Raw genomic sequence first — 17,928 nt, forward strand, 5'->3', positions numbered from 1 at the left:
TACAGTCCTGCAGTCATAAGTGGGAGGGGATGGGTGATAAGGAGTGATGATTAACAGCAATAGTGCAAACTTTGTAATAGTTGAACAGTGTTGAGGGAATTATTTGTTTAGCAGAGTGATGGCTTTCAGGGAAAAACTGTTCTTGTAGCTAGTTGTTCTGGTGTGCAGTGCTCTATAGATAGATAGATAGATGATAGATAGATAGATAGATAGATAGATAGATAGATAGATAGATAGATAGATAGATAGATAGATAGATAGATAAAAAAGGGAAGGAAGGAAGGAAGGAAGGAAGGAAGGAAGGAAGGAAGGAAGGAAGGAAGGAAGGAAGGAAGGAAGGAAGGAAGGATATGCCAGATCAGCAGTCCCCAACCTTTCAAACTCCATGGACCAGCAGTGGTGCCAGAGGCGGGCGGGCAGAAAGGGGATAGTTTCACATGGGCACCTACTGCTTGCACAAATGAAGTTTCATGCACTCACACATCTGCCCTTGACTTGCACCACCCAGTTCCTAAGAGGCCATGGAACAGTACCAAGCCATGGTTTGGGAGATGGGGTCCCCTGCACTAAAGGAAGCACCACTCCAAGGTACAGATGTCCCTTGGACACAGATCTAACTTTTTTTCCATACGATATATCCTCAGCGTACATGTATTCTCAGTAGAGCAGAAGCTGGAGGTGGGGGGACTTATTCTGAGACCCTTGTCTGCAGAGTTCTCGGTCTTGTTTCTGTAGATGCTGAGTAGGCCAGACTTCCACAATTGATAGCAGAAATGAGATAAGAAAATGGTCAGCAGAAGAATAAGGACATATTTCCATTAACGCAGCAAGAAATTTTATCTTGAAATTCAATCGAGGGAGTTAGCCGGAATTCCTAGGATGCTACCAAACTAATAAATGCTGACCATTATTCATGGTTTGTAAAGGCCGAATCTCTACCTTGCCTTTTTGACTTTCTTAAGGACCTGATGATTCCAAACTAAGTTAATTCTCGAGCCGCTTCTGTTATCTTTCTGAGCCAACAGTGCCATCTTAGGGTGGCCGATTAAAAATGCAGTTGTTGCACTATTCCCAGGAGCCCCACTCCTCCTGTTTCTGTCATCCTATAGCCTGGATTTCTTTGGCGTTGGAGTCAAGAAAGTACTACAGAAGCGTCCAAATTTTAATTTCCCTTCAAAGTCTTGTGACTACTAGAGCTTTTCACTTCAAGTCCACCACCCAAGGGTAAAATAAAAGTTTTTTGAAAATACACTGCTCTATTGAATATCTTTGTTTTGCTATTTGACTGAGCCACAGTGACCTCTATTGGTTAGTTATGAAATTAATATACAGTAGTGTATTGTGCTAACTCCCTTCTCTCCAAAAATCCATTCAAAACCTTTTAACCACTGGAATATAATACAAATTTGTCCACAGATAGGATTTGGAATATTAATTGCGTGTCAGGGTACAAAGCTTTGGTTTTCTGTAGCAGAAAACCCAATGTTGTTCTTTTGTTTGTTCATCATGCCTTCAGTAAAAATCATTAGCCATAAAAGATAATGCAGGAAGAAAGACTTAGGCCAATAAAGCAATTTTATTACACTCTTGGGCCAGCATCTATCGCTAAAGTCCTGTGTGTTTCCTAAATATAGGAGGAAAGATCCTTTGCTGGGGGTGCAGGGGGATTGATAGATGCAATGTGCCTAAAAACCATTATTATTCTGCTATTCTTTTTCCATTTCTGACTGAAAGCACATCTAAAGCAATGGTGGGATTCAACAATTTTTATGACTGGTTCTGTGGTCGTGGCTTGGTGGGCATGACAGGGGAAGGATACTGCAAAATACACATTCCCTCCCCGCCCCACTAACCTGCCTTCCAGCTCCATTCTCCTGTGCAGAGCAACAAAAGAAGACCCAGCTGATCAGCTGGGACTCGAGAGGCAGAGAATAGATGGCGCAGGGCCAGGCAGAGGTGGTATTCCAAACCACTCAAAATTTCTGCTACCAGTTCTTCAAACTACTCAAAATTTCCACTACGGGTTCTCCAGAACTGATCAGAACCTGCTGAAGGCCACCTCTGATCTAAAGGCTAGGGATTTTTTTCTCTCTCTTTCTGCTGCTATTCAGTAGAAGGTGTCCAGAAGTGAGTGGAATCTATATTGTAAGAGTTAATCATTGTCCACCCTATTCCATGGGCAAGTGTGTCTCAACCTGAGCAATTTTAAGAGAGGAGGTCTTCAACTTCTACCCCTCTTAAAGTTGCTTAGGTTGAGAAACACTGCTAAATAAAAAAAACAAAACACTGGCTCCAGAGGAAAACTAGAACAATATTTTATTGATAAAGATTATCATAACAGATGTTTACAAGCCTGCCTGTGTTTTCCCTTCCCTTTGTCTAATATCACAGGAATCCGAGGGAACAAGTCAAGAGTCTTTGAGTATTGTTTTGCCTCTCTGGGCTCAACACATAGTTCTGTACCTGTTGTTGTCTTAATGGTTTCTGGATGGCTTCTCCAAGGTCATCATCAGACCCAGTAGAAAATGAAATCCACATACAATCATAATCGTACTTTATTAAGTTTAGCTATAATAACAGAATCCTGAAAATCTGGTTGTGATATACCTTCTCCCCGTATACTCCAGTGAAATTGGGTGAATTGTTTCTGAATATGATCTGAATGTTGCAAACATCAAATAGGTCCCTTTCTATGCCCGTCTTCAATTGCCTAGACAATGGATCTTGCATATCTCTATCAAGGCAATCTTCCTCACCCTCTACAGCAGGGGTGTCAAAAATCAAGGGCCAAGGGCCCGATCCCACCTGTGGGGTGCTCAGATCTGGTCCATGGGGCCGCCCTGGAGACAGTGAAGGACCAACCTGCAGTGCCTCTGCCAGCAAAAACAGAGCTCAAGATGGCCGCACATGGCCCTCCCAGGCCCTGTTTTCGGCTGCAACAGCCTCCTGCAGCCCTCTTTCAGTAAAAACAGAGGTCTGTCATGGCCAGAAATGGGGCCTGGGGGAGGATACATGGCCCACCTGGGCTTCATTTTTGCTGGCAGAGGGCTGCAGGAGGCTGTTGCAGCCGAAAATGGAACACAGGAGCCTGTCTTCACTGGCAGAGTGCTAGGGCCACAACATTGCACCCCTGACATGAGTGATATCAACTGGGCCACATCCACCCTGGCCACACCCACCCTGGTCCCCAAGGTCAAACCTAACTCTGATGCGGCCCTCAATGAACTCAGGTTTTATGCTTCTGCTCACAGCAGTCTTTAGCCCCATCCCAAGCATCCTAAAACTAAGTTTGAAGCCCTTTTAAAAATTAAAAAAAACACGGCTAAACCATTATGAGATCTTGACATTTCATCCAATTCTAGGTTCTTTCTTAAGGTATGGCCAAAATAAATAAATAAATAATCTCCAGGCTAAAATCACTGTACTCTTATAAGATTTTATTCCTGATATCAAGTTGTTGGATTATTTCTTGGTTATTATCTTATTAATGTGAATTGTAAGAATATGTACACAGTAGAATGTCTCTTCCCAATATATGTAAATCACGGAAATGATGAATGACTAGAAATCTATATATCAGATTTTATTTTCATATTTTTCTTCTGATGTCCATAGTATTCTCTGTCTTATAATTCACAGTAGATGGATGGATTTTTAAATGAAATTGCTGCCATGCATCACAGCTGAAGTTTCCTTTACTTTTTCCTTAGAACTGGAGCTATCCACATAGGAGACCGGATATTAGCCATTAATAATGTCAGCCTTAAAGGGAAGCCCCTGAGCGAAGCCATTCATCTACTCCAAATGGCTGGAGAGACAGTAACGCTAAAGATCAAAAAGCAAACCGAAAGTAAGTTTTTAATTTTGTTAATTAATTGGTTTAAATCAATATTGCTCTGAATTACAGGTAGTCCTTGACTTATAACAGTTTGTTTGTGACCATTTGAAGTTACGAAATCACTGAAAAAAAAACTTATGCTGGTTTTTCACACTTAAAACCAGTGGTGGGATTAAAAAAAAATTACTACCAGTTCTGTAGGCATGGCTTGGTATGCATGGCGTGGCTTGGCTCGGTGGGTGTGGCTTGGTGGGCATGGCAGGGGAAGGATACTGTAAAATCTCCATTCCCTCCTCACTCCTGAGGGAAGGACACTACAAAATCCCATTCCCTCCCCTCCCTACTTACCTGCTTTCCAGCTCCGTTCTCCTGTGCAGGGCAACAAAAGAAGACCCAGCCAATCAGCTGGGACTTGGGAAGCAGAGAATAGATAGGGGCAGGGCCAGTCAAAGGTGATATTTGCCAGTTCTCCGAACTACTACCTGTTCTCCAGAACTGGTCAGAACCTGCTGAATACAACCTCTGCTTAAAACCATTAAAGCATCCTCATGGTCGTGTGATCAAAATTCAGATGCTTGGCAACTGACTCATATTTATGACGGTTGCAGTGTCAAGTGATTGCCTTTTGTGACCTGACAGGCAATGTCAATGAGGAATCCAGATTCACTTAACAACCAGGTTACTAATTTAACAAGATTCACGTTAACAACTGTGGCAAGAAAGATCATAAAATCAGGAAAGACTCACTTAACAAGTGTCTCGCTTGGCAACACAAATTTTGGGCTCAATTGTGGTCATCCATTGAGGACTACCTGTATGCCTGTCCCTTAAGGATGCAGAGAAAAGAGGGTTTTTTTTCTCTGAATTTCACACTTTCTCTGAACTTTTAAAAGAAAGTGTAATGCAATGTTTTTCTCTCATACAAGTTTTCTTGCCTTTAATTTATTTATTTATTCAATTTCTATAGGTGCTCATCTCAGCCAAGTGACTCTAATGTTCTTTAGAAGAGACGTGATGTCATTCCATGTATTTCATAACCATAAAGAAAGTGCATTTTTGTTATTTTGATGAGTAGTAAAAGAACAATTCAGATCAATGAGATAATATTGGTGGAACATTGAAAAATGCACACTCAACAGCTCAAGGCACTGCACTCTTGATTTGTAGAGCATTAAAAGCTCCTTGGAAGATTTCTTTAAAACAAGGAGTGGGGGAAAATTAACACAGAGCAGCAGTGATCCACTGATCGACGCCATCATTATATAGTAGCTTCAGGTTCTCATTTAAGAAGCTGACTAAGTGCTAAGCTGTATCATTTGCATGCAGCGCACATGTATGTATTTCAATTCTAATGTAAAAAGCCAGGGACATTTATTGTTCTTTCGGTGTAACATTTTCCTGTCTTTTTCAAAACTTAGCAAGCACTCTTGTTTTGATCCAGCATTATATCGCCAAAAAAAAAAAAAAAAAGATGATGAGAACGGTGTTATAGAAAAAGACAGGATTAGGTCCCTGTCAAATCCGATGCTCAAATATCACATATCAGACTCTGAAGAGAGAGTTTCTTTCTTCTGACTTCATAATGCTGCAGTAGTTGGCAAGGGGTTTGCCATTACATTCTCTCTAATGCTGAGAGAAAGTGACTGGCCCAAGGTCACCCAGCTACCTTTGTGCCTAAGGCAGAGATATCAAGCTCAATTTCATTGAGGGCCACATCGGGGTTGTGTTTGACCTCGTGGGGGTGGGAGTGGCTGGAGGGAGTGGCCAGCTTGATGTCACTTATGGGGTCGCACCTGTGGTGGCCTCCTGCAGCCCTCTGCCAGCAAAAATGGAGCTTGGGAGATCTCTGTTTTCGCTGGCAGAGGCATTGCAGGCCGGTTGTTTGTTGTTTCCAGGATCTAAGCACCCCACAGGCTGCATCTGGCCCATGGGCCTCAAGTTTGACACCCCAGTCTAAGACGTGACTAGAACTCACTGTCTCCCGATTTCTAGTCTGATACCTGTAATGACTACACCAAACTGGGGCATGCACATTCATTCTTTCTCTCCATCTCCCTCTTCCTCTGTCTCTCTGTCTCTGTCTCTCTCTCTCTGTCTCTCTCTCTGTCCCTCCCTCCCTCTCTGTCTCTCTCATATAGTTTTTATGAATGATATTTTTTTTAAAGACAATTCAAATTTCAGAAAAGAAAGAAAGTAAAATAGTGACTACATAAGAAGAAATAGAGAAAAGAAAAAAGTAGAAAAGAAAATAAATATTTATTTAAAATGTGGGTTTCATTCTTTGTATCTATCTGCTCTTAATAGGCAGCAGATCTAAAACGCTATATTTCTAGAGTATTGGTGCAGCCCTCCAGAACCCCATTTGCAACCATGAAGTAGACAACACAAAAAGTCTTGCTGAAGTTTATAAAATTCCATTTCACCTCTTAAAAACTCTGAAAAGTCAGGTGTTCTTGTGCAACTTCAGAAGTATCCCAAATTGGAATTTTCAGTGCCACTTCAGTAGTTACCATAAACAACTTTATCCATCCTCATAACAAATGTATATTTGTCTTGTTGCTTGAAAAGATTCTAAGGTTAAAAACAAATTATTCAGATGATGTTAGCTTAAATGTTCAGAAATGCAATCATCATATGCAAAAATCATTTACCTAGAAATCAGTTTCTAGTTGACTTCACTCAATTGTAAGTAAATGTACCTACAGTCATAATGACAGCAGACATTTTTAACTCTAGAAAAGTGCTGTTTGTGCATTTCTGATCAATTATGGCACACAGGTTGAGACCAAAAGAGTTAAGAAAAAAAGGAAAAGCTCTTTCACAAAGCATCCTGTGTCATCTGTGAGATGTGGTCTTAAGCCCACATCCTGTGAAGCTTATGCACATTAGTTTGTAGTCATAATAACATGCCGTATAAAAGACATCAAACACATTGTGGATTATCACTAATGTTTTGTGCCTCTGTGTGCATCTTTCTTTGGATTCCAGGGACTTTTCCTCAAAAATCTGGGAATATGACTGAGGTTAGTGACCTAGAGGATGATTTGACTGAGTCTCAGAAAACTAGCAAGCTCTCTGAGGTGTATTCTACCACAATCCCTAGTGTGGATAGTGCTATGGAATCCTGGGATGGTTCGGGTATTGACACAGGCTATGGAAGCCAAGGTGAGTTGAACTTCCTATTCCTTTGTATGAGTATGTGCGTCAACACCCCTTTTATTGCAATTCATTTCTGATATTTGTATCCTACAACTACATTGTGGATTTTTGAGGGTCTTTCAAAAAACAATGTGTCTGTTGGACTAGACTGACCATATCCCTGCTGTACTTACCATTGATATTATTGTGAAGTAGGTCCCTCAAAACCTTAAAATAAAGATTATCAAAATACCAAACAAATATCAGTTCCCTGTACTCCCAACAGATGGCGACCATTTGCCCCAGTAATGTTGGAAAGGGGTATATTAAGTTTATAGGGTTTATACAAGCGTGACAACTTGTGCTGGTCTCACACAAAATTGCACCTGCAGCAGTGTACACTCTCTTCTATGGCCTTGGCCAATGGGATGTATTTCAATACATTGCTTAACAAAGGATAATATTTACTTTACAAATGTATAAGTAATACATTCACCAGAATGCCTTCAAAGGTTAGTCTTCTGTACCTGGCCCTCTCTCCAATTTCATTGCACTACAATTCTCATAGTTTCCCGCTAGTGTGACAAGGTCATGGTGGATGGGAATGATAGAAGATGGGGGAATGATGAAAACAAGAGGTATGTGTTATACATACCTAAATAGATATTAATACTAGGCGTGATGAATACACGGCACAATACATTCTGCAATTGGCCTGTACTTTTTTTCTCTTTTTTTGTCAAGAAGATAAGAAATGTTCTCTTTTTCTTTTCTATTTGACCAGGTCAGAATAATTTTAGGATATAGAATTCTTTGTTGACTATCGCAATTTGGGATGTAGTGATGAGGCATGCAAATCACAATATTAAATTCAATCTGGATCTTTTATTATTCCACTCTATAAATTTCTCTTGTTTTCATGGATGCTATGATTGATTCTACAAAGATATACACTTTGTTTATGGATGTTTGTATGTGGAATGAACAATTGTTTTGGCAGTCTCCCTATCCTAAGTATTGGGAATGCTGTGGATGGCACTCCTCCACTCCTTTCAAGCCAGCTGCCAAAGAAAACTGATCAAGGTGATGTGGTTAGGAGACGGGTGTTAAACTTGCAGCATCATGTTGCCATCACATGATGTTTCATGACATTTTTCCCATTCGTGGAGCTGGGGTGGGCAGGGCCTGTGCACGGTGCATCCGCACCCCTAGGCTAGGACATGGGATATAATAATCCAAAACTGAAGGTTAAAAGTTCATTCCAAACCATAAAATCCCACTAGGTCAGGGGTGTCAAACTTGCGGGCCGCAGGCCGGATGAGTCATGCTCTGGCCACGCCCATCCCCATTTTAGCGAAGGGGGAAAAGTCATGATACATCACATGAGAAAAATGTGATGCCGCAAGTTTGACACCCCTGCACTAGCTACTTTCCTTCCCTACTTCACATAATTATTTTTCTGGAAACATCATTGGAAAAGAATATGAAGCATATTTTGTTGCCTTGAAACCCTGGCAAAAATGAGCAAAAGAGTGACTGGAGTAATTGCATAAAAGAGCAGAGCTTTGATTGCATAGTTATGGTGACTCTCTTGACTTTTTTTTTTTTTAAAAATCTCCTCGCCACAGATCCTTCTGTCAACAACTTTTTAATATTAACTAACAGACTTAAACATTTTTTCAGGGGGACATTGTGTACCATGAGCAAATAAATGGACAACATATACACTAGGGGAAGAAAACACATGCTTCGGAATGCTCCCCATCACAAGCTGTAGCAGAATGAGGAGCCTGCTAGTCAGCTCATCTGAAAATGGCATTTTCTGCCTCATCATCATTTTGCATCCTTCTGTTTTTGTATTTTTCTCAACTTTGCTTCCCTGCTTTTTCATTATTATCTTGAGTCCAGGCATATTCCCCGCCCCTTCCAGTTTTGCAATCCGATCCTGAGAAAGTTTCCTTAAAACCTTTCTGGTAGTAATAAACCCATTCCTTAGCAATGATGAATGCTTAAATAAATCAGTTCACTTCAGTTTTGAACAAATAGGAAATTGTCTGGTTGGCTAGCTAGTTATTTAATCCTCTCCCGCCCTCCCACCACTTTCTGATCCTTTGGAACAATCCTGGATTGTTATAGAACTGAGGGATGGGTTGAGTAGTATTTAAGGCAAGCATGATGTAGATCCTCCCTCCACCACCACCCCTCACCCCAGTCCCAACCAGTATGTCTAGTAGCAAAAGGATCAGATTCCCATCCTGTTATTAAAAGCTTTTAAGGTAATATAAGATTACAACAAGTCAATCATAGTCGTTGCTACAGGAAGTCATAGTAGTTGCTAGCAGGGCAAGATTTTTACAGTCAACTCATATCACTTTCAGATTATTATTATTGTTGTTGTTGTTGGTAGTAGTAGTAGTAGTAGTAGTAGTAGTAGTAGTAGTAGAAGAATCTTCCTCTAGATGCTTTGCTGGAGAAAATCCTGTCTGGTTTGGCTGGAACATTTTTTCACTTTCACAACTCTCCAGCATATTTAACATTTCTTTAAGAGACAAGAAGAGCTTTTTGTAGTGTTCAGGTCAATCCCACACTTCATTTCCAGTTTTGCTGACAAGAAGCCATTCCATGAATGAAAACATAGCAATGGACTTCTCATCCAGTATAATTTTCTTAGCAGTAGCAATCAAATAATCTCCTTCCTTTTCTTGTCATCTTTCCCCACTTCCCCAATTCCAGTAGGCACCTACTTGCCTCAGGCTGTCGGCATTGCACTTCATCCCCATGAATGGAGATCCAGCAGGCAGAAAAGCAGCACCCCTCCTGGAGACTCCAGGAAGAGCTACCCTTTTACACATGGCGGTTTCAATGAGGAAGACTGGGAGAAGCCAAGCAGGTATGTCTGGCTCTTTTGGGGGGAAGGACAGGGGAGAAATGAATGCATATTGCTATCTATTGCAGGAATCAAACATCCGGGCATGCTTGTTTTAAGCATAATTGAAATGATTCATTGCAATGGAATAGGCTTTCAATGAGCCTCTTCTCCTCCAAACTCTTAATTCTCACTGTCAGCACAAATGATTATTAAAGCATTAAAAGTAGTGGCTTTGCTGAATTAAAAGTTGATAGGAAACATCAGTGAAAAGTTGTGATGTGTACATGCGCAGGAGGGTGAAACATCCAAACATTCATTAAGTGAAAAGGAATTAACAATTCAGAATCCGGTAATTCTCATGAAATGATGGAAATTTGCTTCCAAGGGAATTACTGCATTCTACTTTCAAGAACCTCCATATACTATGTACCCTTAAAGACATATGCTGTTAGAGGCACAAACAGATTTTTATTAACACAGTTGCATATCAGTTGGCTTGGCTTTTTTCAAATATACAATCCTGTGAAAAGACATTTCCCCCCGAAAGATGATGTCTAATGATCCCTGTGGGTGAAAGAGGTCAACAATTACTGTAAGAAGCTGAATACTGCCTTCCAATTAAGGCCTCTATTGTTCATGCCAGTCAGAATTTCATCACATTCTTACATTCATGGATTTCTATCAATATGAATGTTTTTACCTCCACAAGATGGTAATCAGGAGTATAGTGAATTTATCTCTAAAGTGCTTAGATCTATTTCTACTTTTCTGAAAATGGAATATATTACACAGAACTAAACTTGTGTTTGTGTTTTGTGAACACAATGGAGGTTGCAAGTGGAACAGCAGCCCTAAGCATCCTCAGAATCCATTGGTTTCGGCAAAATGATGAAAGCAGCATCTTATCATCACAATGCAAAATGTCCAAAAGAGACAAATGCTGCTTTTGTCATTTACTTCCCTCTTGTCTTCACTCCATTTTGTGTGGAATAAAATGTACTTGATGTTCTGAAGTCAACATTTGGCCTCCTTTCAATGTTCCAGTTTCTATTCTGCCATATTGCTTGGATAATGATACTCTTGTTATTCAGTGTTCTACATCTGATCTTGGAGCATCTAGACTGTAATGGTCAGCTGCAAGGGTGTCTGTCAGGTATGGCTCAAAAAGTCAAGATGGCAGCCACAACAATGGGATTAAAGCTCCACCTGGGTTGTTGTTTTTTTGTATGTGTCACACTCCCAAAATGGGTGAAGTCCTGCTCACATTGTCATGGACCCCATCTTGACTTTTCTGACCACATCTTGTGACGTCTTTGTCCCGGTGTTAAAATTATTCAGATTTCATGGTTATATGTCTAAAATTATCTATTTTCTACTTGTTTGTTTATGTAAAGAAAATGTAGTACACTTAGAAAAAAACGTGCAAAGCAATGTCCCCACACTGAAAGCTAACTTCCAGTCATCCTTGTCGACTGCAGTGCTCTCTATATACATTAGCAGAGACTTCCAGAATCGAGATTAAACTATGTTACCTAGTTTTATTTTTATCCAGTTTTCAAAGTTTTGTTGGTTCAGTTGCTTGAAGCTGCCAAGGGGATAGAATTGGTTTTGATATCTTGAGGATACTCCATTTAAGAATGGTCTTCAGCCAAAGGGCCTCAAATTGTTTGGATCATAAATCTTTGAGGTGGAATTCTGAAATGCCAACATGGTGGATGGACATGAAGGCAAAGGCAGTCTGAGACAAAAGAACTCCATAACTGAGGATTGGGGGGTGGTGGGAGAAAGAGATTGAATTGAGGCTGTTACAAGGACAACAAAAGGCAGTGGCATAAAATGTTTTTTTTTTTAATCTCAGTTCAACATTCTGTCTATTTGTGTCACAGTTTTTTGTAGTGTTAAACAATTAAAACAATAATCATTCCCTTGGCATGGATTTCCAAAACCATTTCATGACTTTAGTTTATTTGTAATTCCTGTTTTCCCTTTCAATCAAAACTAAGAAACGACGCCTAAATCTGGTCTGGGGTGTCTTGGAGGAAGAATGCCAGGGCTTGCTGTCTGGTTTCTCTGGCTTAGAAAACTGACTAAAGTAAAAATTGTTTGTTTACCCAGGTGAATCAAAGCTCCTTGCTTTTCCTGGCACTGAAATCCAGTTCATCTCATGTTAGGGTTGCAGAAAAGATTTTGCTTTCTTTGGCACAATTCTTCTTAAATGTAAGGCCTTTCTTTCTTTCTTTCTTTCTTTCTTTCTTTCTTTCTTTCTTTCTTTCTTTCTTTCTTTCTTTCTTTCTTTCTTTCTTTCTTTCTTTCTCTCTCTCTCTCTCTCTCTCCCTCCCTCCCTCCCTCCCTTCCTTCCTTCCTTCCTTCCTTCCTTCCCTCCTTCCTTTCTAGGAAATGGCAGCCTCTTATCTCTTAGAAGAGAGTAAAAAGTAAAACATTGCAATACAATTTGGGGACAGCTAGAATTTCTTTCTTTCCATTTCTTTCTGCCACTCAATTTTCAAGCCCTCAAGAATTAAATCTGGTCCTGTTTGTTTGCCCAGTTCCAGCTGTATATTTTGGTAAATTACAGTGTAACCGAATCTGAGGGGAACTACATATTGAGAGTGGCTTTGTCCCCAACAGAACAGAGTATCTTAAGACAGTGGTCCCCAACTTTTTTTGTGCCACGGCCCAGTACCGGCATCACAAAATGATCCGCGGCCCGGTACTGGCATCAGCACACATGACAAGGCAAGCCGAGCGATCCCAAAGCAAGAGCCCCCTTTTTCAGCTTCATTTGTTCAACTAGAACCCATCCAACAAAGTGGAAAACTTGTCCTTCCACTAAATCCAAATTAAATTTGTTTTCACTCAGTTTTTTTTTTAACAGCGGCACCTCATCTGACCCCTCCCACCTCACGGCGCTTACCCACCCGCTTGCCTTGCAACGAAAAGATTCTCCCGCAGAAGCGGCGCAACCGACTCCCTGATATCCTCCTACACGGCCGTTTGAATTTAATCTCGCTCCTGGAGGTCACATGAGCGACACGGCGCTGCCCAATTAGTGCAGCTGGGAGCTTGAAATTAGTCAATCAGGAAGCAACAAAATGTTACTCGGCTCACTCTTTCTGTCCAGGGCTCAGCAGCCTTTGTGGTTCTTTTGAAAAATGCATGCCGGCTGTTACCATTCCCCGCCCCCCCCACACTTTCCTCAGGGCTAACCGCCCAGATTGGCTATTTTTTGCATATAAAGTTTTGCGTCTGCCTATATCCTGATCCTACCTCTATCTTTTTTTTTGTTCTGTAATTTGTGAGTTCCTTTTTGGGGGAACGAATGCCTGCTGTAGCAGAACTTTATGCAGTTCATTTTTTGTATTTTCATTTTGGGAGAAAGGAAAGAAGAAAAATTGGAGTCTTTAAAAAAAACTTTCTCATCGACACAAGATGGCGGCACCCAGCAAACCGGCGGCCTGGTAGAAAATGTTCCACGGACCGGTACCGGTCCAGGGACCGGTGGTTGGGGACCCCTGTCTTAAGACACATCTTAGCCATGGGGCTGTTTGCCCTTGGAAGTTCTTAGCCCTTCTTGGTTATTCCATATTCTAATATCCTAGTTGGGTTTTATTTATTTATTTGTTTGTTTATTTGTTTAATTATTTAATTTAATTATTTGATTTATTTATTTATTTATTCTGCCTCATCCAAACTGGTGTTGACTGGTTTTGTTAACTACAGCTTCCAGAATTCCCCTGCCAGCCATTGAGGATGATGGCTAGGAATTCTGGGAGCTGCAGCCCAAACACCTGTGAGAATGCATGTGGGAAAGTTACCTCAGATGATTGGACTAGGGGTTGCTGATTTACCCACCTATTTATTTATTTTTGAAGAGGGATGGATAACAATAAGCACAACTTTTTCTGCTCTACCAGAATATACTTTTCACCATAGTTTTGAGGTGTAAACTGTTGGAAATAAAAATCCTGAACAATGAACGTAAGAATTGAAACCTATGTGGTTTTTACATACAGGCCCTAATCAGCCTTCTGTTTGAAGCCATGGTAATTGCAGGTAGTCCTCAACTTAATGACAGTTCATTTACTGACCATTTGAAGTTACAACGGCACTGTAAAAAGTTTTTCACACTTATGACCATTGCGCCATCCCCATGGTTATGTGATCAAAATTCAAACGTTTGGCAACTGGCTCATAGTTATGACGGTTGCAGGATCCCAGGGTCATGTGATCCCTTTTGGGAGATCTTCTGAAAAGCAAAGTCAATGGGGAAACCAGATTCACTTCACAATTGTCAGTGTAAACAACCCTGGTACTACCTAAATAATTTCAGTGATTCACTGTGGCAGGAAAGGTTGTAAAATGGGGCAAAAATCACTTAACTGTCTCACCTAGCAACATAAATTTTGGGCTCAATTGTGGTTGTAAGTCGAGGACAACCTGCATTTAATTGCTTGTCTAATCTAGAGAAAATCATTTTTATATACATCTTTTTTACATGATATGCTCCCCTAGAGACCTGATGTATTTACCATTTTTTCACCATGTCCGTTACCCTCTGTGTTTTTCTCTCTCTTCTCAGGTGTTCTGTGTCTCAGATCTGAATTCTGTCCCATCCGCCTTTGTACTAACAGTCTCTGAGGCTCCTGGTTTATCCATCATGCATCTTTTTTTTCCTTTTACTTCTCTATTTCACAAAAAAAAAAAAAAAAAACCACCCTACCACGTCTTCCTAAACCTACAATCTTCCTACAGGCACTTCTTAATTTACCCTCTTGAACTTGGCATTGCTACTCCAGTTTAATTCTTCCTTTTCAAGGACTTTTGCCCCGTTAGTGAAAGTTGCATGGAGGTTCTGTATTTGGACTCTTTCTTGCCTGAAAAATTCATGTTGTTTGCTTTTGTATATGAAGACTCTGCCAAGTCTCTGCTTTTACTGGCGAGCCAATTGCTGTAGCCTTGAAGCTTCCATCCTGCTCCAGAAGAGTGCTGACAATCTTTGGTTCCTACGTTACAACAGATATCCCACCCGCCAAAATGGCCTTGAGATGCCACATGAGGATAATTTTTGGCGCGTTTTTGGAGAAGCTTTGGAGGACTTGGAAACATGCGGCCAATCGGAACTTTTGAGGGAGATTGAGGTAATGAATCTTCGAAAAACGGCTGTGCCTAACATTTTTTTCCCCCTTTGTGCTTGTGAGCATGTCTCAACCCATGGTGTAGAGAGCAGAGAGCAAAGGGAGGACCAACAACTTGTATTACCTTTACAAGTACAGTAGTCCTCGATTTACAGCAGTTCATGCAAGGACTGTTCAAAATGACAACGGCATTGAAAAAAAAGAGTGCAGAGAAGAGCAACAAAGATGATTAGGGGACTAGAGGCTAAAACATATGAAGAATGGTTGCAGGAACTGGGTATGTCTAGTCTCATGAATAGAAGGACTAGGGGAGACATGATAGTAATGTTCCAATATCTCAGGGGCTGCCACAAAGAAGAGGTAGTCAAGCTCTTCTCCAAAGCACCTGAGGGCAGGACAAGAAGCAATGGTGGAAACTAATCAAGGAGAGAAGCAACCTAGAATTAAGGAGACATTTCCCAACAGTTAGAACAATTAACCAGTGGAACAACTTGCCTCCAGAAGTTGTGAATGCTCCAACACTGGAAGTTTTTTAAAAGATGTTGGACAACCGTTTGTCTGAAGTGGTGTAGGTCCCTTCCAACTCGGTTATTCTATTCTATCCTAAAAGCATTTTCCCCACTTATGGCCGCTGAAGCATTCCCATGGTTACACAATCAAAATTCAGACGCTTGGCAATTAACTCAGATTTAGGATGGTTGAGTATCCTGGGACCATGGGATCACCTTCTGATAAGCAAGCTCAGTGGGGAAGCCTGATTCATTTAACAACCATGTTGCTAACTTAACAACTGCAGTGATTCACTTGACAACTATGGCAAGCAAGGTTGAAAAATTCGCTTAACAACTATCTTACTTAGCAAGAGTAATTTTGGGCTCAATTCTGGTCATAAGTTGAGGATTACCTGTACTCTGTATAGTGGTCCAAACAATTGTGTGTTTCCCTTCAAAGTAAGGTTTTAAGTAACTTACAGGTACGCTTGGTTTCTGAGCGTAAAGTAGTCCTTCTCACACTTTCTGCCATCATGGACCATGAAATGGATGTTCAGAAAATGCAGGGACCTGCCAATTAAACCAACATTCCTTCCCAATGTTTTTTGGCTTGAAAAATATGAGACTTGTTTGGAACATGACATCTGTTTAAGCAAACAAAATAATGATTATGGATGCCTTGTGGGTGTCTTTGTTTATATCTTCTCATCCTCTCTATTTTAAAAGTTTTCTTAAAACTAAATTTTGTTAAAAAAAAAAAAACTCTCTTCAAGTATTGATTTGCTCATTGATTTACTTTATGCACCACTTGCCATATAAACACAGAAGATTGGGGCCAAATGCTTTCCAGCCCAATGAAAGTGTAGTTTGGGATCTTCATCACTGCATTCCCTATTTGTACATTTGTTTTTTTGTTGCCTTTGTGAGATCACAGTTATATTTAACTCAAGGTGGACTTAACATTTTTAACAGCTCTGAAGATTTATTTGTATTGTCAGTTTCCCGTATTTTAGTACCCACAATGCTACAATGGTATTTTTGGGCTTCAGTGAAACAGTTTTCAAATGAATCCCTTTTTGCAAATGACTAACTACAGTCCAGCATGATAAGTAACAGGAACAAAGAACCCTACAAACATGTTTTTTTTAAAAAATGCTTGGATAAACTAGAAACAGAAGACCCCAGCACTAATCCATAACTTTGTAAAAAGCGGACAGTTTGGCAATATTGCAATTTCCTACCCCTCCTGTTAATGTTACCATCTCAAGGACTACTCCATGTAGGACTAAGAAAAATGCTTCATAAAATGTCTGATACCGGTCTGTGTGTTCCACAGAGAGAAATCTCTTAATGGAAATGTGAAGGGTTGCCCTGGAGATTCTCATGGCATCAAAGGAGCTGACAATAACAAGGGAATTCCAGGGGACTGTGCTAAGCCTTCTTTCTTTCCACATCAAGATACAGAGGCAGTTGCACCTAGGGACGAATGCTGTAAAAGGTTAGGGGGCAACAATAGATATGAGATGCAAGAAATAAACAACAAAAACATTCTGTTTATTTCTGTAGTTTTAACAATCAATTCCTACTCAGGCACAGAAACATACATACCACCCCACAACCAGGCTGCCAGGCTTTGATGTGGAGTAAAGGAAGATGGTGTGCAGCAAGTAGACAGCCTTGATCAGAAGTTTTCTGGTGAACTTCTTGACTCCATTCTCCCTGCTGTTACTTCCTTCAGCATTCCCTACACTATTCATGAGCGTTGTCATTGAGTACATGCTTTTTCAGTTGAATTTGCTGTTCAGTTATTTTCAGACATGCACTCATCTAAACCACTCCCTGTTACTCAGAATAACTTTGTTTTTCTGTTATTGCTAAGCAGTTCTTGACTACCTCATAGTGACAAAGAATTCACTATGACTTTCCTTTGATCCTTTCCTTAGGCTTTTTAATAATCATCATCAGACAGACAGACAGACAGACAGACACCTACCACATAACACCCTGGACTTAACAGTTGTCAATAAGAAAGACAAAAAAGGTCTGGGTAGTGGATGTGGCAGTGCCTGGAGACAGCAGAAGAGAAGAGAAAGAACTGGAGAAGATAACAAAATACAAAGTCCTCAAACAGAAATAGAACGACTATGGCATAGGCAAGCAAGGGTAATACCAATAGTAATAGGCACCTTGGGTGCAGTCCCAAACAACTGGAGCACGACTTGAACACCATAGGCATTGACAAATATGCCATCAGTCAATTGCAGAAGGCAGCTTTAGTTGGAACAACTTCCATCCTGCGGTGATATGTGTAACACCATCAAACTTCCAGGTTTGCCTATCCCAGGTCCTTGGTAAGGACTCAGTAGGTAGACAAAAATGCCAAACCCAATCTGAACATCTGGCTGACAGTGCGATGAATGATGATGATGATGATGATAATGAGGAGGAGGAGGAGGA

At 40.6% G+C, this 17,928-nt stretch overlaps 1 protein-coding gene across 6 annotated transcripts in view; it reads left to right on the plus strand.

Moving 5' to 3' along the window:
• GRIP2 (glutamate receptor interacting protein 2) overlaps positions 1-17,928 on the plus strand; it is a 494,881-nt gene that overhangs the window by 460,636 nt on the left and 16,317 nt on the right. For 4 of the 6 annotated variants that reach the window (XM_087923753.1, XM_087923751.1, XM_087923755.1 and 1 more), the window contains exons 18-21: positions 3,711-3,850; positions 6,827-7,003; positions 9,710-9,866; positions 14,863-14,983. In XM_087923753.1, coding sequence (XP_087779879.1) covers positions 3,711-3,850; positions 6,827-7,003; positions 9,710-9,866; positions 14,863-14,983 — 595 coding nt within the window. Of the gene's footprint in view, positions 1-3,710; positions 3,851-6,826; positions 7,004-9,709; positions 9,867-14,424; positions 14,984-17,928 lie in introns of all 6 variants that reach the window. The other 2 variants (XR_015741616.1, XM_087923752.1) reach the window with 2 other exon arrangements.

This window comes from Pseudonaja textilis, chromosome 2, assembly GCF_049901715.1.
Source record: "Pseudonaja textilis isolate UNSWEBS1 chromosome 2, rPseTex1.2, whole genome shotgun sequence".
In the NCBI taxonomy this organism is placed as follows: domain Eukaryota; kingdom Metazoa; phylum Chordata; class Lepidosauria; order Squamata; family Elapidae; genus Pseudonaja; species Pseudonaja textilis.